This window comes from Glycine soja, chromosome 6, assembly GCF_004193775.1.
Source record: "Glycine soja cultivar W05 chromosome 6, ASM419377v2, whole genome shotgun sequence".
NCBI classification, from domain to species: domain Eukaryota; kingdom Viridiplantae; phylum Streptophyta; class Magnoliopsida; order Fabales; family Fabaceae; genus Glycine; species Glycine soja.
In genome coordinates this window covers 2133864-2159837 of record NC_041007.1, presented here as the reverse complement: position 1 = coordinate 2159837, position 25974 = coordinate 2133864, and the positions used below count along the sequence as shown (strand labels likewise).

The 25974-nt window shown below is 33.9% G+C and overlaps 3 protein-coding genes across 4 annotated transcripts; 1 reads left to right on the top strand and 2 right to left on the bottom strand.

Annotated features, from left to right (window-relative positions):
• Positions 1 to 1772: 1772 nt before the first annotated feature.
• On the top strand, positions 1773 to 3764 carry LOC114414618 (cysteine proteinase 15A-like). Its single transcript, XM_028378937.1, has 3 exons — positions 1773 to 2556; positions 2826 to 3072; positions 3269 to 3764. The coding sequence occupies exons 1-3, from the start codon at positions 1981 to 1983 to the stop codon at positions 3544 to 3546; spliced, it is 1101 nt and encodes a 366-aa protein (XP_028234738.1). The 5' UTR covers positions 1773 to 1980; the 3' UTR covers positions 3547 to 3764.
• LOC114414617 (V-type proton ATPase subunit a3-like) lies at positions 3680 to 12083 on the bottom strand. Its single transcript, XM_028378936.1, has 18 exons — positions 11816 to 12083; positions 11631 to 11675; positions 10682 to 10804; positions 10489 to 10596; positions 10082 to 10192; positions 9824 to 9991; positions 9427 to 9564; positions 8137 to 8244; positions 7870 to 7977; positions 7623 to 7771; positions 6752 to 6905; positions 6491 to 6651; positions 6191 to 6397; positions 5923 to 6106; positions 5748 to 5831; positions 5477 to 5664; positions 4586 to 4645; positions 3680 to 4499 (listed from the first exon to the last, which is right to left on the bottom strand). Exons 1-18 carry the CDS (start codon positions 11957 to 11959, stop codon positions 4292 to 4294), a joined length of 2448 nt encoding a protein of 815 aa, XP_028234737.1. The 5' UTR covers positions 11960 to 12083; the 3' UTR covers positions 3680 to 4291.
• A 9730-nt stretch (positions 12084 to 21813) lies between these two features.
• LOC114414616 (protein SHI RELATED SEQUENCE 5-like) lies at positions 21814 to 24413 on the bottom strand. 2 transcript variants are annotated; one of them, XM_028378935.1, is made up of 3 exons: positions 23814 to 24413; positions 23024 to 23672; positions 21814 to 22519 (listed from the first exon to the last, which is right to left on the bottom strand). In XM_028378935.1, exons 2-3 carry the CDS (start codon positions 23580 to 23582, stop codon positions 22173 to 22175), a joined length of 906 nt encoding a protein of 301 aa, XP_028234736.1. In that variant the 5' UTR covers positions 23583 to 23672; positions 23814 to 24413; the 3' UTR covers positions 21814 to 22172. The 2 variants fall into 2 exon arrangements, with proteins under 2 accessions (XP_028234736.1, XP_028234734.1); XM_028378933.1 differs by having other exon boundaries at positions 23024 to 24413.
• Between the last annotated feature and the right edge of the window lie 1561 nt (positions 24414 to 25974).

Sequence of the window (25974 nt, the reverse complement as noted above, 5' to 3'; positions counted from 1 at the left end):
CTATGAGATGAGGAGAAAGGGAGGAGAAAATAAAACAAAAGTCAACTAAGAAAGAAAAAAGGAAAGCTTACAAGTGAAAGAAAAGAGAAAGGAGAAAAAAGGAAAGTATTTAATTTAATTATTCAATTATATTTATTAAATATTTAAAAGTAAGATCAATATAAAACATATTAAGAATTATCTAAAATTTTAAAATAAGATATATCATTAAAAAAATAATAAAAATCTTAAGAAATCTTTAATTTTACACGGTACTATAAAATCTATTAAAAAAAAATCTAATATCTCAATTTAAGATGTACTCCCCAAGATCCTCTAAATCCAAACTCTTAGTCTTGTCAAATCGCCCTAATTGCAGTCTCGGACGCAATGAAAAAAAATAGTATTAAATTAAACAACATTAGCAAGCATGAATTTCTTCGTAGAAAATTCAATCTTTGCTTTGCCTTGAAGAAATGTTGGAGAATATGAACGGCATGAAACCACAAAGATAGTTAGCAAAAATGATATGAGAGGTGATATACCTTATTTCAAATAGATTTGAAAACAATAACAATTATATAATTAAATAAAATAGAAACTTTTTTTATTTTTTTTTATCTTTTTGTTTATTTAAGTATTTTTTTATATTTTCTTCGTTAATATATACAATTAATATTATTACAAATTTAATTTAACATGCTTAATTATTTTCAAATATTTAGATTTTAGACTGTGTTAATATAAATAACAGAAATAATATACCAAAAACAATTATACTTTATCACGTGAGATCTCCTTCTCTTATGGTTGGTTTGGTAGGAAAAATAATGAAAGAAAAAAAAAAGAAGAAAACATGACTAACAAAATGGAAAAAAATATATATATTTATAAATATAAAAATTTAATTTCTTTTTTCCTGTCATTTTTTTTTCTGATTCAAAATTTAATTTGTTTACTTCTCTTTTTCCTATCGTCTTTCCATCCAACCAAAGATTCCATTAGAGTTATGTTTTAGTCCTAAGTCCTAACTCTAACCCTATGTATGTTGGGAGAAGTTGTGAGGAGAAGAGAAGGGTACAAAAGTTTCGAACATCGATGCATTTGGGTGGTTTGGGTGCGGCGAAATAAGCGTAAAATATTCAAAATTTTCGATGGGTCCCATGCCACAGTAAATCAACTCTCAGATTGTGAGAAATGGACAAAATTTTACACTGCTCATACAGATTTCCCGTCTTACCCCTTCACCCGCGTGAGACTCGTGCGCGTCGACTCTCCTATGCTACCGCAGTTACCGCTTCCACCATGGCCACCATCACTGCGATATCCACTTTCTCCAGTGCTTCGTCCTCCGCCATCATCGCTGCGTCAGCTTCCCTGGACTCTACCGTCTTCGGGGTGACCGATCTCAACAACCCTAGCGCGTCCATCTCAACGGTCTCTTGGTCAACAAGACTATTGAAGAGATCCTCACCCTACCACTCATCCTATGCCTCTTTTATTTCACAAACCCTATTTTCACTCTTCACGGCGCAGGGAAGGGTGCTTCATGTAGCTATTTTTTTATTGGGCTTTTTCATCGTGTCTTTATTTCATGTGATTTTATTGTATCTTTATATATTGTATTGAGTTTGTTGTAAAAAGTATTTTTATCTTCTTTTTTTTTTCTCACATAACTACTTTCTCCCCTTTATATCTTCGACCTTTATCAAACAAAAACTTACTTTGAACCAAACAAACACATTTATTATGTGGTTCATCTTATCTTATAAATATGAGAAAAGGTTGATAATAATATACGTGACATCTTAGATTTAAATCACAGTATTATTATTTAAAAACAAATCTTGTCCAGTAGGTTTGAAGAATCTTTTCCTAACCCCAATAATAGAGAATCACGTGTCCATATTTCATTGGTTACATCCGTTTACAATCTTCTGGGAAGCGTGCATTAAATTTTCCGAGAGGCCAAAATATCCATTGCACCTTTCTCTTTCTCCGATGGCTAATCCCTCACTCTTGTTCTTCAGTCTCCTCCTATTATCCGCCACCGTAGCCGCCGCCGAACGGATCGACGATGAAGACGACCTTCTGATCCGTCAAGTGGTGCCGGATGCGGAGGACCACCACCTGCTCAACGCGGAGCACCACTTCTCCGCCTTCAAGACAAAGTTCGGCAAGACCTACGCCACGCAGGAGGAGCACGACCACCGCTTCCGTATCTTCAAGAACAACTTGCTCCGCGCCAAGTCACACCAGAAATTGGATCCCTCCGCCGTCCACGGCGTCACCAGGTTCTCCGATCTCACTCCGGCGGAGTTTCGCCGCCAGTTCCTCGGCCTGAAGCCGCTCCGCCTTCCCTCTGACGCTCAGAAGGCTCCGATCCTACCGACCAACGACCTCCCTACCGATTTCGATTGGCGCGAACATGGAGCCGTTACTGGAGTAAAAAATCAGGGTTCGTGCGGATCGTGTTGGTCCTTTAGCGCCGTTGGAGCGTTGGAAGGTGCTCATTTTCTTTCTACAGGTGAGCTCGTGAGCCTTAGCGAGCAACAACTTGTGGATTGCGATCATGAGGTTAGTCTTTACACTCTTCACGCACACTCTTTTTACCAATTTGCCCTTTATACCCTTGCAAACCTATCGTATATATGTATATTAAATCACATGATATGATCAATTGAAACATGACGTATAGTTGTATACCAATTAGTGGACTCTTTTTTGAGAGTTTGAACACAAGTAAAACATATGTAGGGAGATATAATAAAATTTTCCGGCTTCGTGGTCTGGTTTGGAATTTTTTGAAAAAACATTGTGAATTAATGTGCGTACAAATTTCTTAGTGTGATCCGGAAGAGCGTGGAGCATGTGACTCGGGTTGTAACGGTGGGTTGATGACCACTGCATTTGAGTACACACTCCAGGCTGGTGGACTAATGCGAGAAAAGGATTATCCTTACACTGGAAGAGACCGTGGTCCCTGCAAATTTGACAAGAGCAAAGTTGCTGCTTCCGTAGCTAACTTCAGTGTGGTTTCCCTTGATGAAGAACAAATTGCAGCAAATTTGGTCCAGAATGGTCCTCTTGCAGGTAACTTTCTTTTTCTTGGCTCCCTATATCCCCTTCCCGGCTTCCCTCAAAGGAATTGTTAAAATATCCACAGGATTCATTCAATTCTCTGATTGTCCCCACCCCCAAGAATGAGAGGGTAATTTATTTTAAAGATATATTGATATATTGATTCTCTGATTACAGAAACACCTGACTTTTGCTTTGCATGGTACAGTTGGTATCAATGCAGTTTTTATGCAGACATATATTGGTGGCGTCTCATGCCCATATATCTGCGGCAAGCATTTGGATCACGGGGTTCTTTTGGTGGGGTATGGTTCTGGTGCTTATGCTCCAATTCGTTTTAAGGAAAAGCCTTACTGGATCATAAAGAATTCATGGGGGGAGAGCTGGGGAGAAGAGGGATATTACAAGATCTGCAGAGGTCGCAATGTATGTGGGGTGGACTCGATGGTCTCAACTGTCGCTGCTATACATGTTTCTAACAATTAAATATAAGGATGGATGCCTAAACGTGGTAGGGGCACCAGTATAGTATGTATGTAAATAATTTGCACGATGTAATGTTATGAAGGAGGAAACTGCTAAGCACATGTTTATGCTTTTATTCTGTAATTCTCTATGCTAGCTAGTCTAGCCACAAATCATTACCCACTGTTATAGTTATTGCAAGTAACCTGAATGAAATTAATTTGAGTTCTCACAGTTAACATTGCCCATTCCTTCTACTACACGGCCATTGCAAGAAAAATCTGCCAAGAGAACAGGTAAAGAATAGAGGAATCTCCAGAGAGCAGACAACTGAATGTCTCATGATTTCAGGAAAAAATTGTTGACCAGAGTAATTTGATATGACAATGTGAACTGAAAACAATAAGAAGAATTAACGAGTCACAACAATTATTTAAAATTATTTATTTTCAAAATCACTTTACACTATACACTTGATTGTGCAGTGCATGTACACGCAATGCCTTCTGCACTAGGGAAACACCTCAAATGGTTATCGACTAGATCAGCCAATGGGATGGAAACCAGTGTCTTTCATTCCTCTTAAACTGCGGGCCTTTTAGTTTCAATTACAAATGTAATGTAATGGCCTACATAGATATTCCATTGCCCTGATTTTAGCTGACAAACTGGGTGACATGTAGGGTAGTTTAATATACATGGCAGGTTCTCAAGGTGAAACTGACATATTTCTATCTATGTAAAATGTCATCTGGCATTTTCCAGCTTACAGTTCATCCTCATCCGTGAGTAATGTAAACGAAAACGGGAAGAACTTGTAACCATCTCCCTCATAAAATTTGTTCTGGTACTCTACCCAGTGAAGTCTCAAAGCATGTAAGAAAGCACTTAGACTTTCCATTAACAGTAACACACCAACAGTTGCACAGATAAAAACAAAAATGCCAACAATGAGAACAATAGTGCTATTATACCTGCATCAGTCACAAAAACATACAGGGTTAATGCATCAAATAACCTTAATAGCCAACCATTTACATGACACAACCAAACAACTTACCCCCAGGCCAGAAGGAGAACTTTGTCATAGAAAACACTCGACAACTCTGAATGAGCTAAGCTGAACAAGATCAAATACCAAAAAAAAGAATAAAATGAAAGGGTATGACGCATTTAGAGATGCACGGTTTTATAATAAGTGTCTAAAATATTGAGGAACATCAACTATTTACTGAATGCTTCTAATTAGTAATTACTTAAAAAATCAAGTATTCAAATGCCTTTTATATTCCTAATATATTAAATATTTTCTCTTCTAATAAAAGTTCTCCTACTATTTTAGCACACTTTTTAACATTTACTTTGAAGGTATGAAAATCTTGTAGAACAAGTAGCTGCTACTAATGCGTGGACGGCAATAAAACCATATCAGTTTTTGTCATTTAACTACCCTGATTATAATTTCCAAACAACCAACCCTTGAAAGGACAAAAAAGGGGCTGAATGCTGATACGAAGGGCAAGACATTAATATCGAGGTCTCTAGTTGATGATCATTTTGTCATCAAATCTATAACACATACATGTTAATACTGGCCAATATGTATACGTGTGTGTGTGGACTCGACCACATATCTGAGACCTCGCCATGTATAATAAGATGATGGTTTTGGTTTCCAATATATTCTTTCTAATACGAAGTCATTTTGTATGATGTTCCTTCCGTTCCTAAGGAGTTAATAGGATTTCAAAGCCTACGGGATCTTATTCAAAGTTCTTGCCATCCACGAATTGCAATTTGCAAGTTTATCAAAAAGCCTAAATTGTATTCCTGCCTATGCCATCACCTATTTGAAGGGGGGAAACAGGAAGCCCATATCCATGCTAAATTTTTATTCATAACCAAAAAGCAAAAATTCAAAGAATAGCATCAAACGCTTTCAACTACCTACCTGAGGGCCCATAAACGTAGATACGAAGCCGTGTTAGAAACAGCTCCAAGCACAAATTCTATTGTATGTATAAGTTGGTGCACAAAAACCTCGCTGAAGTCAAATTCGTCATGGGGAATACTTTGTGATTCTGATTCAAGAGGGTCATCGGTGCCGTAGAGCAAATCGTAAGATTGGCCTTGATGCCTCTGAGGAAGCATGGTAATAAATAATAGAATGGGATTTAGTTAAAATGAAGAAATATAAATCAAAATAAGAGTTTTGAGTTTACTTCTTGATGTTGCTTCTTCAGGAGAAAGGGCTTTGGTACTAGCATCCATGGTACAGCAACAAGTGCCAACAGTAGTAACACGAGCTAACATAAATGAAACAGTGGACAGTTCAGATGTGGCATCTGTTCAGTGTTATTAGAAACATGTATCCAAATACAATTTGAAATTTCTTACTTGAAGGAGCTTTTGACCAACAAAAAGCTGGTTTTCACCCAAATCATCAGTTGGACTTAGGAACATGTATATCATCACATGATACAGGTCAGCCTGTGACCCAGTGCTCCATTTTATAATTATGAGGAGTGAAAGGTAGCCAAACAAGCTGTTTAAGAATATTATCTGGGGAACGAACTGGTACCTGAGGCATCATCGAAAAACCAATTGATGAACACCATACACCACAGACAATGTTCATTAAACTAAAGTTGTTTTTTGCTATTACCAGATATTTATGTTGTTTTCGAAGTATTTTGCATTAAAGTAACTCATTATGATTCCAAGATTCATCTGGGATACCCCCAGCAGAATTGACATCTTCATCTTCAAAGAATTAAGAAATGGAAGTTCACTCCGAGTTCCATGCCATTTAGGATCCACACCAAATGGATAAGTGCTACGCACTTTTATAAAACCTGTTGTAGAAGCATCCCTGTAATAATAAATATTACACACACATAATTTAAGTCAATTCAATTAATAGAAGAGAAAAGTAATCTGTTGAATAAATTGTACTAATAACCACCTGCATGAAGAATCACGACATCCATAAGCAGATGGTCCAAATAGTTCAAATGGAACAGAGAAAAACTCGTTATATATCAACCCGGTATAGATTGAGAAGAGGGCCATCAGCATAATGATATAGCGTCCGCCAAATGCCATTTCCATTATGTCTCCAAGTTTCTGCCGTTATTAACAACATTAAACAAAACTGACACTGGCATAAAAATAAAAGGGAACATTCAGATTCAATACAAATACCCCATGATCATGTGTTAAGTACCTGACTTGCAAATTTTTTCTCTCTGATTATTAAATACAAAGCCGCCAGTAATAAGCATATGCCATGCCCCCAGTCACCAAACATCACAGCAAAAAGGAATGGAAATGTGACAATTGTGTATACACCGGGATTTGCTTCCTGGTACTTGGCGATTCTGTCAAGTATTAACGATTATTTGAGTTACAGGCAGATTATCAATAAATCAAGAAGCAACTAAGAAACTAGTTGTAAATAGGGATATAAAATCCACTAGTCCAAGTTGTACGACAAGCCATAAAAACTAAGGCTCGGTTATTAGACTTTGACTTTGTGATAAATGCGGTCTAAACACTTCAACAATATTATATATTATATTGAACTAAACGAAAACATATATTCTAAATTACATATAATCCGCATGTCTTCATTCTCAACTCTGTTGGATTGAAAAGCTATATTTAGGGATGAATTGACTACAAGAGTAGATACAATCACACCAGTGCCCCGGTTTTCTGAAAGTACATTACTTTAAATTTAAGATACATCACTGGAGTAGGAAATAATGTTGAGTTAATATGATAATTTTATATAGCTGTCAACATATCCGAGAATAGACAGACAACATACATTATATTTATGTGGACCAATGAAAAGAAACACATATCTTTTGATTAAGATGAAAAAGAGTTCAAGAGCTAAAGACTGTATTAGACACTTTATTTTTCCCTTCAAAAATATAAAATAAATATTCCAGATAACCAGGTACCAAGTATAACGCAAGTTAATACAAGTGCTTTCACTTTCTATATATATTCTCAGCTATAACCAAATAAACAGACAAATAAAAGGGAATGGATTTAGAAATGCACATGCTGAGGTCTACGTAAATTACCCATAGGCATCTACAATTTCTTGAAAAGAAGAAGTGAATTTGTTTGTGCTAAAATAGGTAGGTGGTGATTCCTTTGTCTCTAAAACTTGAAATATCGCCCCAACTTGAGAACTGCAGTCCATAGTTGCCCGCTCCAATACTTTGTGAATCTGTCAAGTAGTGAATCAAATTAGTTAGTTATGCCAGCAGGTAAAAACTGCACTACATGTAGGTTTATGCACATCTTATACATAGTTCAAGGACGAACCTGGCTTGTTGCAAAAACAGGACACCAACCTTCTGCAAGGAGACATTTCTTTGTCACATTAATGCTAAGCATATTTAGAGTGTGATAAATGGATTTTTCCTTCTTCAACTATCAGTTAAAATTGAAGAAAGGAAATGTTAGCATTGTAATGAAAATTAATTGCAAAAGCTTAGCAGCAAAACTGAAAGCAGAAGCACGAATCAAATAGTCTACGCTTGTCTTTTAGCAATTATCCTTTAGAAATACTAGGTCTAGAATTAAACAAACCTGAAGGCTCCACTGCTCATAGTGATATCCAATTGTCTGCAATAGGGTGCTCCGGTGAATCAACCCTGCATCAATGGTAGTCTTCAATTCTGAAAGTCTTCCTGAAACCTATCAGGTTCATAATATGCAATAATTATTTCCTGTAGCTTATCCGAAATCAGTCTATGAAGAACTCTACTATGGATAAAGTAGATCAACTACTGTGGGGAAGTTGAAAAAACCCACATCATAAATCCAGATTCTCGTATTTGGTGAATATCTTTTCCAAACAAAAGCATGTGGGATTGATTCAATGTTTTTATAATCATTTCAATTAAGTTAGTCAACTATATCCTAGTATTCTCGCCTTTGGACATGTGTTTCCCTTCACCACATAATGTAGAAACGGTTTCGCTGAGTCACAGAGACTGTCATTTGGAAACGAAGCAGGAACTACACACAAATTTAAATACTACTAATTGATTATATATGATAACAATATTTTTATAATCAAGTATACAAATAAATTTTATGTTTGGATACGTTAGGCAAAAATTAATTTGCTTTGTTTGAATTGTTTAAATATTTTATATTTTATAATAAAAGTACAAGAAAAAAGCTATAAAGTTATTTAAACTAAGTGGTTTTATATTTAAAATCATTAATTTTAGAGATAAAATTAAGAAAAAAAAATCGACAAATAAACAACATGGCTGGTCAATCAATATTATTGAAATTTGACAAAGTTATAGATAGGCTATTGAAGAACAAAAGACTTTCCTCCTTAGAAATGCTTTTTATCCCCATTATAATCCTGTCCCAAATTTTGTTTATGATAAAAAAAATTCATAAAAGTTTTTTTTATTCCTTTGATTATTCTACCAAACAATTCCATCCAAACATGCAATAGCACTTTAGGAAAAAAAAATGGTTCACTTAAGTCATTGCATAAACACTATTGAACTTGGATAAGGAAAATAAAAACAAAAAAAAAAATTAACGATTAGCAACCAAAACAACATGCACCAACAAGGTTGATCAAGATCACTGAAATTTACAAGTTTTATGTACGCTATTGAAGAAAAACAAGACATGTTACCAGAAAAACATAACTGAACAATAGCTGTACCAAAAGTTACAAAAAAGATTAAAGGTGTAAAACATTCATCTGAAATAACCAAACTACATATCAAATATGTAGTTCTTTTTAATATTCGACAAGAAATTCTCAAGATGCAGCAATCTGAAGCATTTAGCGCTTAACAACAACTTAAAGCTAATCAAGAACCTAAAAGAAAAAATTACGTATACCTCCCTTATCGTCTGAAATTGTTTGCTCAAGTCATCTGAGAAAGGATAACGATTTGCTCCAAAAGCATCACATATTTTCAGAATTTTGCTTTTAACTCTTTCTCCAGAATAAAAGACAACAAATACATTTTTATGAACCTGTAAAAAGGGAGGCTATGACTTTATGAACTAAAAAAGATCAAGACAGTAGAAGTAACTAGTAGCAATAGAAGAGTAGATTTCCAGAATCAGAAAAAATAATTATGATATAGAAATATGTCAAAGTAGCATTGTCATTCATCTCTGTAAGTTCACAGTTTTTTAAATAAAAAGAGGAACTGTGATGATCTAGTGCTCATACTACATATCTAAATTTTTGCAAGAGGTTAAAAATTTAAATTTAAGAGTTTAAAATAACCTTCTCGCCTGACAAAGGATCAAGAACAGGATGTTGAATCACAGCCTGTTTGAGAAACACATTTCCCCTAGTAGCACGAAATATAATTCTTTCGAAAGGAATTGATTTTTCCCTATGAACAAGTCCACTAATAAACCTCAGCTTAATTTGCTTTGTTGTCGTCTCCTCCTGAACATAAATTTACTAAGCATCATCTACAGGAGAAATAGAACAAAACTGTAAAGTAATGAACAGAAACTACAAAGATGCAGCTTATACTTGTTCCAATAATAATGGACTGTCAATAGACCCTTCAACAGTTGTCTGAAATTCAAGCTCTTTCTGCTGAGCTACAGCCTTATTTTTTGCTGAAGAGAAAAACTCTCCAACCTGAAATGATATATCAAAAAAGGAATTACCACTTTGACTGCAGTTTTCTTATCCAACAAAGGAGAGAAAAGAAAAGACCAAGCTATATGATCAGATACATGCCATAAGCCCAAGAATAAGTATGACTCTGTACTAACAGTATGTGTAAGCAAGACGTCTACAGAAATAAATCATAATAATATAGCAAAACTTAAATGCTGATACACTTTTAATTAAACACAAGCAAGATGAACAGTTAACCTAAGCGTCAGAAGTGATTATGGCATTTGTGCAAAGGAGAACTTAGCAAACCATACCTTCTCCAGAACAAGCTTATACTCTAATAGCTCATTGTAAGTGTGTTGTAACTTTTCATTATTTGCATTAATCTCGAGGAGTTCAGCTTCAAGTTCTTCAAGTTTAACCTAGCCATGAAGAAAAGTTTCATTACATAATACTGCGCTCTTGAACAGAAGAATGGGTGACAAAGTTTTCAGAGCATGTAACAACCTCCAAATGTTCCAGATCAAAATGATTGTCTCTTGTTGACCACGTTGAGGGCGATACACCTGCTTTCGTCATTTGTTCCTTAAACAACCGTAGCCTACGTGCCATTTCCCCACATCTTTTAATCTATAAGATAAAATGATAAGTTTTCCAGTTCAGTAAATCAATACTAAAAAATGTGACATATCAGTAGAAGTATATGATGTTACGAATTTTTCGAACCGTTCAAAATACAAGAAGTACCAAAAGATGTGATATACTTTTTTTAGCAATATTGACGACTTCAATGTTGCATTAAAAAACAAAAATAATTCATAAAGTTTCTAAAGAGACAAAAATACTATTTGTCACTGAGCCTCACCAATACCTCTTGCACAAAAAGAGAAAGAGAGAGACAGAGAACGGTCTCATTGTACCTCCCTTTCACTTTCAGATGTACTAACTTCAAATCTATAGTTAAAATTAATTTTAGCGCATGTTCAATTAGTTCAACAATTCAAAATAAATTCTATCAAAATGAATTTTACCCTATTTTAATTTAATACAAATAAGTCCTAAGATCACCTCGTTATATTTACTTGAAGGAATTCTTTCATGTGCCTAAGATAGCAATAACAGAAATCAACTTCTCATTATAGGTTCACCATAACAGAACATTGAACATCTAAGACATGCGGAGATCAAAATAAAAACAGATCTATAATATCGGTTGTTTTCAACAAAATGTGAATTGTAAAAATTGGTTACAGTAAATTGAAAAATTAAAAATCTCGATAAGGCCATGCACGTATTGCAGGGACACCAAGTTATTACGGAGGTTATTCAGATCTTATAGCATTTTTAGAGAGTTCCAATTCTTCAACAACACACACACGATTCATAGGTGCAAAGGAATTCTTTTTTACATGATGTAAGGTATAAACGGAAGCGCAGATAGAGATTTGATAGGCACCTGAGAAGCATAAGTTCGCTGGAATGGACTTTTATCTGCATTGAGCTGGAGAATCGATTTTATCAATGTAAGAAATAAATAACATTGAGTTAGATGAGGGTATCAAAACACCATTGAAAAAAGTGAAACAGAGCAAGGTAAAAGAATCTAAAGCGAGAGCAATGAGAATTGAAAGGGATTCGCACATCTTTGAATTGAATGAGGCCGAGATCGCCAAGGTAAGAGATGGATCGATGAGCCGATTCGATTGGAATGATCAATTGAACCAGTTGCATAGGCTCCGACCGTAGCAGATCCATCGTGGGAAGAAAACGACCTTCATTCACCATCAGGATTTCCAAAATGCACTAACTAACATGGAATCATTCAATATATTACATATGTGAGGCGAATGCTCTTTGTTCTATAGAAAACTATAAAGAAAGAAAAAAAAAAATCGTTTGCTGTCACCTTACCAAATCAAATCTTTGCCGCTACTTCCATCCCGCGATTTATAATGCTTCCTTTTCGTCCTAGCGCTCGCGCGCATATGCAAGTAAATAAATAAATGTGTTTGTATAATAATTAAAGAAATTTTAATAACTAATTTTTTTATAGTTTTACAAAACTAATTTCATTAAATAAATGAAAGAAGATAATATTAATTTAGATTAAAAAATTGAAGTAATATTTATTAGAATTATTAATAAAAAAAATAATTAATGTTATATTGAAAAATTAATTACTAACACTTATTTTTGGATTTTTTTTTCTCAAATCACACAATTATTATAGAACGAAGACATATAAATATGGTAATATCAAACCAAGTTTAAAAGCTCATTGTTAATGTAAGAAAAATACAAATTTTCAAAACTGACTTTTAAAAATTTAAAATTAATTTATTTCCTACGTAATTAATATAAATTATAAATGATATGTTTATTATTCAACATTTCTGTTAAGGAAATAAATCATCATAACCTATTTTTATATCTTCCATCTTCTTTGTTTTAATCATACGTCAACACCTTTAAATGGATTGCCCAATTCCAAAATGTCTAAAAACAGCCTCCGGCAAAGATTAGAAAAAAAAAAGTTCTGTTGAGATTAAAGCAACTTGTAGGCTGACTTGATGATACAATTAATACGAGAGTTGTCTTCCTTTGAATTCTCTCAACCAGTGAATGTTTAGATTTAAGTTGGAAGAGTTTAAAAGTTTTTTATTTTCAAAGCAACACTTATTTTTCATTTTATCCATTGAAATTTTCTATTATATATGCATTGGAATTTGCAAAAATACTTTTCCAACTTTAATCCAAACATAACTTTAATAGTCTTTTTCTTCCTTAGACAATGCAATAGGACGAAAGTCTTAGTAACTAGTAAGGCTCTTAGCATTTCCTGTTCTCACACAAAGGTACACGCCACACCACACCCACACCCGCACATAATCCCTGCATACCCATTTTAGCAATCATTGCATAGTTATCTAAAGTGATTTTAACATGAATATAATGAATTAAAGATGAGGAAAGGAAGGGAAAATTGAGGTTCAGTTTTAAAAAATATATCTATCGTGAATAATATATAATTTGATTGGAAGATAACTGTTAATTTTAAAAAATCAAATTTTAATAAGAAGCAATCACTGTATGCATGACAATATCTAAAATTGATTAAATATTAATCATTAACTTTTTAATCAATAATCATAATTAAATGGATTTTATTTTTGAAAAAACGTATAATTTAAAGAACCAAATCTCAATGCTAATCTCAATTGAAGTCTAAAGTTAAAAAATTCTAAACCTAAAAACTCAATTTAATTCTTGATGTGCATCAAGGATATTTTATAACCAAACACATATAAATTGTTATATAAAATATTATATGAGATGTTTATATGAATAACAAAACCATTTATGAAAAACACCTTAGCAATCTCGCAATTACCCATAAACACGTTAATATAACTAAAATCTTAATTCACACAATTATACAAACTTCATTTTGACAGTGCTAATGAAAAATACATTTATTCAATTAGTTGCAATCATGCATATGACAACATCATTGTGTGGGGATATGCTAGGTGCACCCAGCAATATTGCTGGTGCACCCAGCAATTTATTGAAACTACCATTTTACCCTTCATTAAAAAAGTTTAAAATATTGAAATAGTTTTCTTCTCCTCTCCCGGAATCACTAAGCCTTCTTCTTGCTTCTGCTTTTCTTCCTTCCGCGAGCCTTCTTCCGCGAGCCTTCTCGTTCTTCCTTTGCATACCTCTTCCGCGAGCCTTCTCCTTCACCGCGAGCCCAGCTGCTGCTTCGGTTGGACGCCATTTCCGTTCGAGGTAGGTGTCCCTAATCTTCCCTTTGCTTTTATTATGCACTGTAGTTGTAGCATTTAGGGTAGGTTAGAAGAACCTTAGGTTAGCGGAACCGTAGGGTAGAAGACGAGAGCAGGAGACGCCGGAAAAAATGGGGAAATGGCTGACGACGGAGTCTTCCGGAAGACCCGTTAGGGGTTCTTCCGGAAGTTCCGGAAGAACGTTTTCCGGAAGAAGTGTTCTTCCGGAAGTAACCAAACGTCTTTCGGAAGAACACTTCTTCCGGAAGACTTCCGGAAAACGTCTTCCGGGAACTTTCCGGAAGAAGTGGTTCATCCGGAAGAATTCCGGAAGACGCCCACTTCCGGAAGAAGTTTCAAACTTCCGGAAGACCTTTCCGGAAGAACCCTTCTTCCGGAGTGTTTCCGGAAGAACCACTTCTTCCGGAAGTGGGTTTTTTTTTTTTTTTTTTTTTTAAATTTTTTTTAAACAGAAATTGTTTTGTTTTTTTTTAAATGAATTATTTTATTTATTTTGGTTATTTTGTTTTTTAGATTTTATGAAAAATGAAGTTTGGGTTTTTGATGTCATATTTTTTTTATAATTTAAATTGTGTATTTTTACTAAATATTAATTTGTAAATTAATTTTTTTTTATAAAAGTAGTTGTGTTTGTTTTTGTTTATTGTTTTTTTTTAAATTAGTGTTTTTTCTTTAAAAATGAAGTTGGCTATTTTTATAATTAAAGTTGTGTGTTTTGGAAGTTTTATAAAAATACTAATTTTTTATAATTAATTAGTTTATTTTATTATAAATGAAGTATTTTATTTACTAAAAAAATTGTGGATGTTTACTAAATAATTTTTTTTTTACATTAGTTGTTTAATTTTTTTAAAAAGTTAAGTTGTGGATGTTTAGTAATGAATTATTTTTATATTAGTTGTGTTTTGTTTTTATAAATGAAGTTGTTTATTTTTTTAAAAAAAAAATTAACTTGTTGATGTTTACTAAGTAATTTAGTTGTGTTTTTTTTATAAATGAAGTTGTTTATTTTTTTTTAAAAATTAAGTTGTGGAAGTTTACTAATTAATTTTTTTTATATTAGTTGTGTTTTTTTTTTTTATAAATGAAGTTGTTTAATTTTTTTAAAAAAAAATTAAGTTGTGCATGTTTATTAATAATTTTATTTTACATTAGTTGTTTTTTTTTATATAAATGAAGTTGTTTAATTTTTTTAAAAAAAAATTAAGTTGTGCATGTTTATTAATAATTTTATTTTACATTAGTTGTTTTTTTTATATAAATGAAGTTGTTTAATTTTTTTTTTAAAATTAGGTCGTGTATGTGTGAAAATGATTTGATTTAAGTTAGTCTTATTTGTTTATAAATAAAGTTGATTTTTTATAAAGAAAATTGTGTATATTTTGACCGAAAAAAAAACGTGTTCGACATGATTTACAGATCATGGCCAGAACACGAGGTTTAGGTCGTGCCATAGGTAGATTTGTAGGCAGAGATAGAGCTGCTGACGAGGATGCTGGCGATGTTCCCGAGAGGCGTAGGCCTACTGCCTCAGCCCGTAGGCTACGCGTTCATCAGATGACTACGGAGGGACGTGATATGGCTGAGGACGTCACTGACATGACTGATGATGTCCCTGAGCAGCCTACGGAGGCACCTGAGATGCGTGCGGACGCACAGGGTGCTGATAGTGGTGAGGGGTCAGATGGTGATGATGCTGCAGAGGGATTCCCTGGTGGTCCACGTGACCTGAGATGTATTAAAAGCATTTGAACAATCGACATGTCGTTCATTCACTCCACATTCTTCTTGATTATCATAATCATAATCCATATCAACTTCTTGTGACATCGCAAAGTCATACCTCCATTGATCTTCGTCCATCTTAAGGACATATGCATCATACACAAGTACATTCAAATTATCATATAACCACATCCAAAAATTTACTACACCTTAAATAACAAACATATTAATAGGACATATGCATCATACACGACTATATTAAAATTATCACTATATTCTAAATTTATAACTACATTATTTACTTAAACTAAACTTATCACTATAATAAACAACTAATAAAACATTTTTGTACCATTATACATTTAAGTTACCTAAATCATTTAATATTATACCATTATACCTAATTAAATCAATAATCCACAACATATATAAACCAGAAATAAAAAAAAAATTATAAAACAGAAATATATATACCATTATAAAACAAAAAAAATTATAATCCACAATATATATCATTATACCTAATTAAACCAATAATTCATTATTAACTAACAGAAATATATATAAAACAGAAATTAAAAAAATTATAAAACAGAAATTAAAAAAATTATAAAACAGAAATTAATAAATTAGTAATAATTTAACATTCCGGAAGAAGTTCTTCCGGAAGTTACGAAGGCCAACTCCGGAAGAAGTGCTTCCGGAAACTATTTCCGGAAGACCTTCTTCCGGAAACTACTTCCGGAAGCACTTCTTCCGGAATTGGGCTTCTTAACTTCCGGAAGACCTTCTTCCGGAAGTTAAGAAGCCCAATTCCGGAAGAAGGTCTTCCGGAAATAGTTTCCGGAAGCACTTCTTCCGGAATTGGCCTTCGTAACTTCCGGAAGACCTTCATCCGGAAGTGGTCATTCCGGACCTTCCTCCTTCTGTGCCTAAAATTTCTTCCGGATACATTTTTTACTGTTTTTCTTCTCTAAAAGCTAACCGGAAAACGAAATAAACGCGTACCTCCGACAAAATAGGAACAACAGCCACTAATAAAACTTCAAATACGGAACACGGGACCACCAAATCTTCAAATACTTCACTTCACTGGACCACCAACAGACTGCTGAAGGGACCACCACCGAAACAACAGCAAACGGAAGAAGAAACAAAGCAAACGGAAGAAGAAAGAAAGAAAGCGCAGTAAAACACAGCCTGAAGACGTTAATTTAAAGAAATTTACACAAGGGCAAAATCGTCATTACGTACGCATTAAAAAAAAAAAATAACTTCCGGAAGAAGCTTCTTCCGGAAGACACTGGAATTCTTCCGGAAGAAGCTTCTTCCGGAAACATTCCGGATGACGTTCTTCCGGAAATTGTCTGTGAGTTTTTCCGGAAGACACAAATTATTCTTCCGGAAGAAGGTTCTTCCGGAAAGTTTCCGGAAATAATTTTTCCGGAAACTTTCCGGAAGAACCTTCTTCCGGAAGAATAATTGCTGAAGGGCAGTTTCGCCACTTCACTGTTTGCTGGGTGCCCCAGCAATAATGCTGGGTGCACGTAGCAACTCCCCATTGTGTGCCTGAGAGAGACTTAAAATTAGATGGGCTACACAAGCCCCTTTAGAATGTTAGTCTCGATTGGAGATCGACTAATATTTTGTTTTATCAAAAGTCTCACGTTGCTTATAAATGAAGGTCAATGATAATTAATTTATAAATATCTTTCCCTCAACCAACTAAAATATATTTTAAAAGATGAAGTTGTGAGATTTGTGCAAGTTAAAGTAGATAATATTTTATGTGTGGTGACTTTTGTTTCTTTATATATATATATATATATATATATATATATATATATATATATATATATATATATATATATATATATATATATATATATGACTCTAATAATATAGGGTAGCTAGACAAGAAGTCAGAACAACTATATTATCTAGAATAATATATATTGTAACTTTTTGTAAATCTTTCTTCTATTTTATAAAGAAAGTATTTTTATTGCATTTAAAAAAAAAATGTACTCTATCCGTTTCCTTTGTATATGTCTCATCTTTTAAGTGCGATCTTGAATTTTGCAAATAACAAACGAATGAAAACAAATTTGTTTCAAAAATATAAAAATTAAAAAGAAACGGAGGGAAAATTATATAAAATGCATTCGATATTTATTGTAAAAAATAAAAATTTATAGAAAGATTTGAAATTACACTATTACTTGTAGTTTGAACTGTTTTAGTGATACGATGCCTGACTAAGTGAAGTTTATTGAGTCCATAGGAGTACATCTAAATAAATAAAAATCTATATATTGGATCTGTGAATAATTAATTAAGATTCATAACTGTGGTTGTCATTACCAAATTAACTGTCCGATATTAGTATTGGCTTGTACAGTTAATTAATACTACTACTGGTACGTACTACTAGTATATGACCCGAGGGAAGTCAATTTCGTGTTGACAATTGTAAGACATGCATGGTAACAAGCATCAAATAATTGTGGACACCAAGACAGGGCCAACAGTATATTCAAAAAAAATGTAAATGATAACCAGTGTCATTAATTATTAGAATAGTGGTTAAAAAATTACAAAAAAAAATCTTAACAAGATACGCAAAATTATTTATAACTTTTTTATGTATATTATTTCATAATCTGCGCACTAAATATTTTTTTTAATTTCTTAATTAATATTCTAAAAATAAGGATAAACAATACACTTAAAATAAATTATTATTTATTCAGAAGTCTTCCAAGTGGCACAAATTTTCTACGGGCAGTGAGTCCCAACTAATACTGCATAGGTATTAAATATTAATTAATAGCACACTTTTTAATAAGATACTTATTACTCCAAGCAGGGGCATAATTTAGGATAAAGTTTCTTTAAAAAAAACGTCAGGATAAAGTTATTTTATTTAAAAAAAATTTTAAAAACCATTTAAAAAGTTTTTTCAGTCTCATAAGTTAACTTATTTAATTAAAAAGTTTTTATTATTATATTAATGACGTATCATTATCATAATAATACTATTATGTAAACTTAATTATAATATTTTAAGATTATATATTTATTGGTTTATTTATAAGTTAACTTTCGACCTACATATTATTTAAGTACATAGTTAATTTAAATTTATTTTTTCACTTGTTTAAAATGTTTTATTGTGGAGTAAGCTTTAAAAGAAAATACCCCAAACTTTAAAAAAGACATATACATATCAAATAAATAAAAAATGAAACCTAAATGATAGATTTCAAAAGTACTACCTTTATAGTCAAGCCTTGAAAATTTTAATTTAACATAATAATCCAAATGACTTGAGCAGGATTGACGCCACTCATAATTAAAGAATACTCGTGGTTTTAAAAAAATCATTTTCATTACTACATTCAACCATAAACACTTTGTTGAAACAAATGATTTTGTGAACACTAATTTTTAGGCTGATTTTAAATAGCCACAAAATAAAAAAATCTTATAAAGAAAGAAATCATTTAATATTATTAATACAACAAAAGCATTTTATTATAGATATGTCTACTTTGATTTACTTAAAATTAAAACTAAAGAATCTAGTACTACAAAAAAAAAAAAAAAAAGCGAGCAATGCCATAGTACGAAAGCCTATCACTTTTATTGGAAGCATGCATAAAAAACAGTTCGATAATTAACGTGACGATCTTTGTTATTCCCTCTCCCAGGTTCTCCAATTACTTCAACTTAATAACAGAAGGAACGGAGAGACCTTCATTGGGGTTGTTCATTGAAAGGGAACAATAGTTACTAATATATATGTGTTTTTCTGAATAGTTACTAATATATAATTAATCATTGATACCAGTAGTAGTATACTATATTCGTAATTTTTCATTAAAAATATTTTAATTTTAAATCATTAATTGTGAATGTATAAAATTAATGGTTAATAAAATAGAATGATTTCTAGTTGGCATATAAATCTGTCCTTGCGGTGGTGGTGTGCGAATTAGTTAATGTTGGAGCCAAAAAAATATTAAGATACCCCAAAATGAAGGTCCGATCGAATTGTGTGCAATGCATAAATTCGGGAAAGAAAGCCGTTGCTGGCATGGAACTATGTACTCCGGACACCGGATTTGATCATCTGAAAAAGAAACGATACAGTTCTACATATCATACACACACTTGACATTTAACATATTAAAATAGAAAGTATTTCTTGAATAATTTTGAATTATCTACCCCTTGAGGGAAAAAAAAAGAAGAGAGAAGAGATACATTAAAAAAATTGAACTGTATAATCATTAAGCCCTACACTTATTTCTTTGAGGAAAAAAATAAGACATACGCATTAAAATTTTATGCGCGAATTACAAAGTTGCGTTTCGTTAGAAGCAGCACTATTCCTTCTAAGTGAACGAGAATTTAGGGTTAGGAAAATGAAAAAAAACAAACACACTAACAGTAATTAGAAGGGTGAGTTTCTACCGTTTTTTTTTCTCAACAAAGATTTGTCTTAAGAGTTTGTTGAAAAAAAAAAAAAACTAAAAGTTATGCAGTAAAAACAAACTGTTGTATTTTGGACATTTTCCGTGACATTTGAATAATGGTTTTGTAGTCAATGCAGCATCATTCCATCCTACTTTATTTGTGCATGTGTGCCGTGTGCCGTGTGCGTTGCCCTAATCAGACTAATTCTCAGGCTTTGAGTGATTTTATTGCGTGATGCTTCAGATCGAGCATGAACTAACTCAGCCAAAACTTAAAGTTTTATATACAATTCTTTTAGCAAAACTGGAGTATTTAACAGTTTCATTGGCAACTTTTTTTTTTGTTTTCTTCTCTCTCTTTCTTTTCTATAGATGCATGTGGCCAACCGAAGTGACTAGACTTTGAGCTACAATTATAGATTTAACTCTTTTTTTTTCTTTTCCCTGTCTGGATGTTCCTTCAAAAAGCATGAAATTCAGTCAACTTGGTTGATCTTAATATAATCATGGAGATTGTCAATGAATTATCTTAGCAGAAACATAATATTTTAAAGTTGATTTTCCCTATATACATGGATGAAGGGAGAATTAAAAGGGTAGGCGCAACCGCATATGCAACTTTATGTTAAACCTTTCTCTATAAACATGATCGACACTGGCTGGTAAAAAGGATCAAAGAATTGGAAGTTGGAAGGGGGAGCATGACAAAGAAAAAGAGGTTATTGTAAACACAAAACGAAAGCGTAGATGAAAGAGACTGGTATGTCTCAATCAAGTGAAGGTTGTGTAGCACATGTTATGGGCCAGTTATTACAAAACTAGGGAAATTTTCTCTACAGTTTCTGATTCTACCTTATGCACTAAAACAAGCAGTCTATTAAAGTATCATTAGCCCTATCATATCGTATGTACCTTGACCTATATCATTGGGCGCAGTACACACTTATATGCATAAACAAGCATCACATGCACATACTTTTAGAAGCATTAAACGTTCATGAGCCAAAGAAGACCCACTTTTCCAACTCAAGCATATGGAAGTCACATCCCTCCATCATGCAATGTCTATTCCAGTGGCTAAATTTTATTGTTTTCAAGAGAAGTAGTTGGTGTAAATGCTAGTTGTAATTCTCCATTTATACGTAATATAATTATGCAGATTTCGACCGATCGAGGAGAAAAAGGTTAAGAAAGTGAGTCATTCAGTGTTTCAATTCGATTGCTAGAACGCCAAGTTGCCAATTAGCAATGCATGGGAGACAAGAAAAGATGGACCATGTGGCCCGTTTCTCCCAATAAATCGTGTAAATATTGATTCTTAAAAAAATAAAAATTGTAAAATTAAATTAAAGAAAAAGACGCTTTTAAAATTCTCTGATATGAACCAAGCACGAAACCTACTTGGTTCTATTTCGATCTGGCAAGCAAACGGATAAACGGGAAAAAGCGGCTTCGAGTTCAGCACCAGCCAGAAAGCTCACTCAACATTAACCCAGAAAAAGAAAAATACTATAAAGAAACCAAATCAACCAGCAAAACAAAACTTAACATAATAATGCACACACATCCAAATGCTGTCCGTGTCAAGGAAAACACACCACAGCCCCACACACTCACGGCAAAATGAAAACGTATCATATGTGCTCTAGAATTGAAAAGTGACAGAGTTTACCAATAAATCAAAATAACGATGAAAATCTGAATTGACATTCGGATAACACAAAACAAGTATCCCCGGCCCCTTTAATTTCATGCACTAGAATCATTGCCATAATCATTTTCTTTTTCTTTCAAATTCTTAACTGCTTTTCCTTCTAGCTAGCTAGCTACTTCAGCTTGCGTTAGGATCAATGGATATACCGAGGAACAACCATAATCATCAATAATTCTAACAAGACTGAATTAACGACAAAAAAAATAAGAAAAAGGAAAAAAAGACTCGGTTTCTTCAATTATTGTCCGCATAGATAGAAAGACACGTCTCTAGGACCTTGGGTGTTGGAAGAATTGCGTACCAGCCATGAAAGCATTCAAAGGAGCTGGGTAAAGTGAAGGGTCAAATGGGTTGTTCCCACTTGTGGCTGTGGTGGCTCCAGTTATTAAACCAAGTGGTTGAGGTTCGCCACCGGATGAACCCTCAGCTGCTGCACTAGTAGTGTAAGAACTTTCAGGACCTTGATCGTAGAGAAATCCCTTGAAAACATGTCCTCCGATGTTGACAGAGGTTTGATACGCACACTGTTCATCTGAAGCGTCCACTGCGCTCACTCTCACACACCGAAACACCGCCGAAGTGCTCACTTCAGGTGGGAATTGTCCCAGCTCTAACCCTAATTAATAATAACAAACAAAATTAATCAACCACAAAGAATTAAAATCATTCAAAAAAAAATTTAGACAAGCCTAACTTGTGCCCTCTATTTTTCTAATATTATCACATAATAATAATTGAGAAAAAAAAAGTGTATATCCGACGTCTCACATGGATGGAACTAAAATAATTTCGTCAGTTTTACTTAAAAACAGTGATGGAATATGGAAAAAGAAGAAAGAGAGGAACAGAAAAAAACAAGACCAAAATGTGTGATGGGTAACCATGGAGCGGCGTTGCATTTTCAATTCTCAAGGTCAAATAATATTGACTAGTTAGGTGTATGTAGTCATAGAAGACTACAATTAGTTTCCTCAAGAGATCTCAGTGCATCTGTATGTAGTAATATATAGAAGACTAGTTCAAAAAGTAACATATATAGTTGAAAGTTAGTGATGGACGAAAATTCGACCATTAAGTATGTATTAATAGAATATTGTAATGGAATGTGAAAATTTGAAACCTATGATGGGTTGTGGAGCGGAGGCAAGTTGAGTAGTAGTAGTGTCTCTGTGATGTCGTTTAGGATGTTGATGTTGTTGCTGCAACGCAGCGAGTTGTTGGTGTCGTTCGCGGCGCTTGGCTGCGGGAACCCAAGTGCTCTTGACGTGGGTTTGGCACTGAAACCCTCGGCTCTTACAGCAAGTTCTGCATCTGAGATGGGAACAGTCTTTCTTGGCTTGGTTCCCACAGTCCTGACAGTTCATGCTCATGCTGCTGCTTACTCCAGACCTCATAACAGTTAATCCAAATCTCGTAGACTCATGATCAGACACGCACAATGAAACATCTTCCGATCTGTTCCTGCGACTAGGACCCACTCCAAATGCAAAGTAGTTTTGGTATGCCTGATTCTGATGCTGATGATATGAGGACGACGACTGTGGCCATATCTCGAACCCACCCTTGCTGTTGTAGATCTCCTCGTTCCTCAACAATAATAGGTTATTCTTGTCTCCTCCTTTTTCTACTTCCTCTTCTTCCTTGTTTTGTGATCCGCCTAGAGAGAAGAAACCAGCCATCTGTTGCACCCCCAAGCTGAAACGATTTTCCCCAATTCAGACACAACATCCATAGCAGAACAGAACCTTCGCGAATCTTCAAATCTTTTCCTAAAGATCGAGGCTACGGCTGTAAATTATCGGGTTAAATAAATAAACAAAACATACTACTTGCTAGGTTAATTTGCTTATTACTAGTAATTTTGACCCAAGAGTCTTTTTTTTTTTTTTTTTTGTCTTGTTCACGCTTACTATGTGGATGTGTTGTGGGGGGTGTCTCAAATATAATATGATCTTCTCAGGGCGGGTTGGGTTTTTTGCAGCTTTTGGGGGAAACTGTTTCTCAACAAAAAAAGAAAAGAAAAGAAAAGGTAAATTGTTTTATAAAAAAGGAACAAGAGTTACTATAAAATGAGTAAAAAGAAGAGAGGCTGTGGAGTTGGTGAAGGCTGAATTGTCTTGGAAGCAATTATGGCACGGAATTAGAGCCTCTGCTACGCCGCCATGGTAACTACACCCATCTACTCTACTGTATAAGTCTCATTTATGAATTACGGTCTCATCAATCCAACACAGACTCTCTCTCTCTACCTCTTTGCTTCTTAGACCTTACTTTAGAGTGTACTGTATCCTACGCTACACAATAAGAGGAATTCAAGCTGGCTTTGTTGCCATGGTGCGTTGCTACTACTTGCTATGCCTAACTGAGAGTGTGGTACTTACTGTTATTATGTGATGAGGGTGAGGGAGAGAGAGAGAGAGAGAGGGTGGTGTGTCATGTGTGCGTGGGGGAACATGAAAATCTATCACTCAGCATTTCTCTACAGCTCTCTTTCAGTTTCAATAAATCTCGGCCGGGATGAGTGAACCACATCTCTGCTTTGACCATCCAACGGACCTTACTCTTCCACGTGTCATATCACCAGCTTTTGCTTATTCGTCCTTGCACCGGAAAACCCGCTGCTACTTGCTCTGACCGTCCCCATAAATTAAGATATTTTTTTCTTCTGATTTTTAACGCCTCTGGAGCAGGCTTCCCCATTGAGGAATACTAATACTGTGCTGTGCATCACTCAACCTTCAACATGCATCTACGTCGCTCGTTTCACCACATACGTCTCCATCACCGCTCAAATCTTTCACTCCCAATCCAACGGCTCTCATAATCTACCAACGAATATCGATTCTCTATACCACTTTTCTCAACCAATTTTGGAGGGAATGAAATGTAGAAATACCCATAATATTCTATATTACTCAAAACAAGTTCATGCTTAAATCATAGTAACTTTTTGTTATTTAAAAATAAGTGTTAAGTATTCACATTATCTTTTACTTGAAAAAATCTCATTTGAACAAATATAATTATTATGAACACAACTTTATTCCCTCCAAGTATTTAACTCATTTATCTTTACGTTTTTTGTGTTGACTTAATTAATTTGAAATCCCTTAACATTGATTTCGATGTGAGCGGAGGTTAATTAGTCTCGGGTGTAGTGCATTGTGACCTACCTATGGCAAGTATTTATAATTTGGTTTACCTGTTATCTGCTCCATGGCCATGCCTCGTATTCCACCTCAAAATTCTTCGCACAATGATTTTATGATTGACTTGCAATCTGGCATAATAATATGTTAATTGATGGAAAATTTGTATGGGGGCATTAGAAAAACAGTTTCATCGATGAGAGGTCAACACGTGTGATGCAAAATTTGGCCAGACACGAGCCAGGAAATACATCCCGTGTCGTCTACATGGTACTGGCACACACGGGCCTTGGTAATAACAAGTGCCAAGTGGGGTACCGGAAGCGTGTTGATTTTAAGCAATTAAAAAAAATGAGCAAATTAAATGCATTGAATTCTATGGTGCTTTGGATGATAGTTTATTAATATTTTTTATCTAGTTGCACCTTCGTTTGTTTCCTCTTTGGTTGTCTTGGCATATTTACGTGCATATGAGGTTCAAATTAAGATTGCACCAACTTTCTGCCCAAATTGTTTTATTATTAATTAAAACAACTTTCTTCCATTTTAGGTCTTCCGTCGTGGAGCATGCATCACACGAAACCTCAACAATAGTGAAACTATTTCACATTTGATATATAATTGATGATTGCTATATCTTCAAACGGCGATAAAATATTTATTTCTCTTTGTTTCTTCCATCAGCTCAGCAACTAACCTTATACTTTTCTGATCATATTCACAGTGTTATTTGTGATAAAAAAAAAAAAAAAAGTTTCACCGAGATAATATTAGAATTAATGATCATATTCATATATATGGTGATATATATACTGAGAGTAGTCCTGCTCTAATCACGATCAACTCACTTTACTTCATAAAAATCAAACTCATATTTCTAAAAGAGCATCAAAAAAGTTTTTTTTTTTTTTTAAAAAAAAAA

Coding starts and splice junctions, on each gene's coding strand:
- LOC114414617 (XM_028378936.1), bottom strand. CDS start 11,959: ATGGTGAATGAAGGTCGTTTTCTTCCCACGATGGATCTGCTACGGTCG. Junction 6,398..6,490: donor TGTCGTGATTCTTCATGCAG/GTGGTTATTAGT, acceptor TTATTATTACAG/GGATGCTTCTACAACAGGTT. Junction 4,500..4,585: donor GTTCTCCTTCTGGCCTGGGG/GTAAGTTGTTTG, acceptor TGACTGATGCAG/GTATAATAGCACTATTGTTC.
- LOC114414616 (XM_028378933.1), bottom strand. CDS start 23,582: ATGGCTGGTTTCTTCTCTCTAGGCGGATCACAAAACAAGGAAGAAGAG. Junction 22,520..23,023: donor CGCTCCACAACCCATCATAG/GTTTCAAATTTT, acceptor ATTATTAATTAG/GGTTAGAGCTGGGACAATTC.
- LOC114414618 (XM_028378937.1), top strand. CDS start 1,981: ATGGCTAATCCCTCACTCTTGTTCTTCAGTCTCCTCCTATTATCCGCC. Junction 2,557..2,825: donor TTGTGGATTGCGATCATGAG/GTTAGTCTTTAC, acceptor CAAATTTCTTAG/TGTGATCCGGAAGAGCGTGG. Junction 3,073..3,268: donor CCAGAATGGTCCTCTTGCAG/GTAACTTTCTTT, acceptor TGCATGGTACAG/TTGGTATCAATGCAGTTTTT.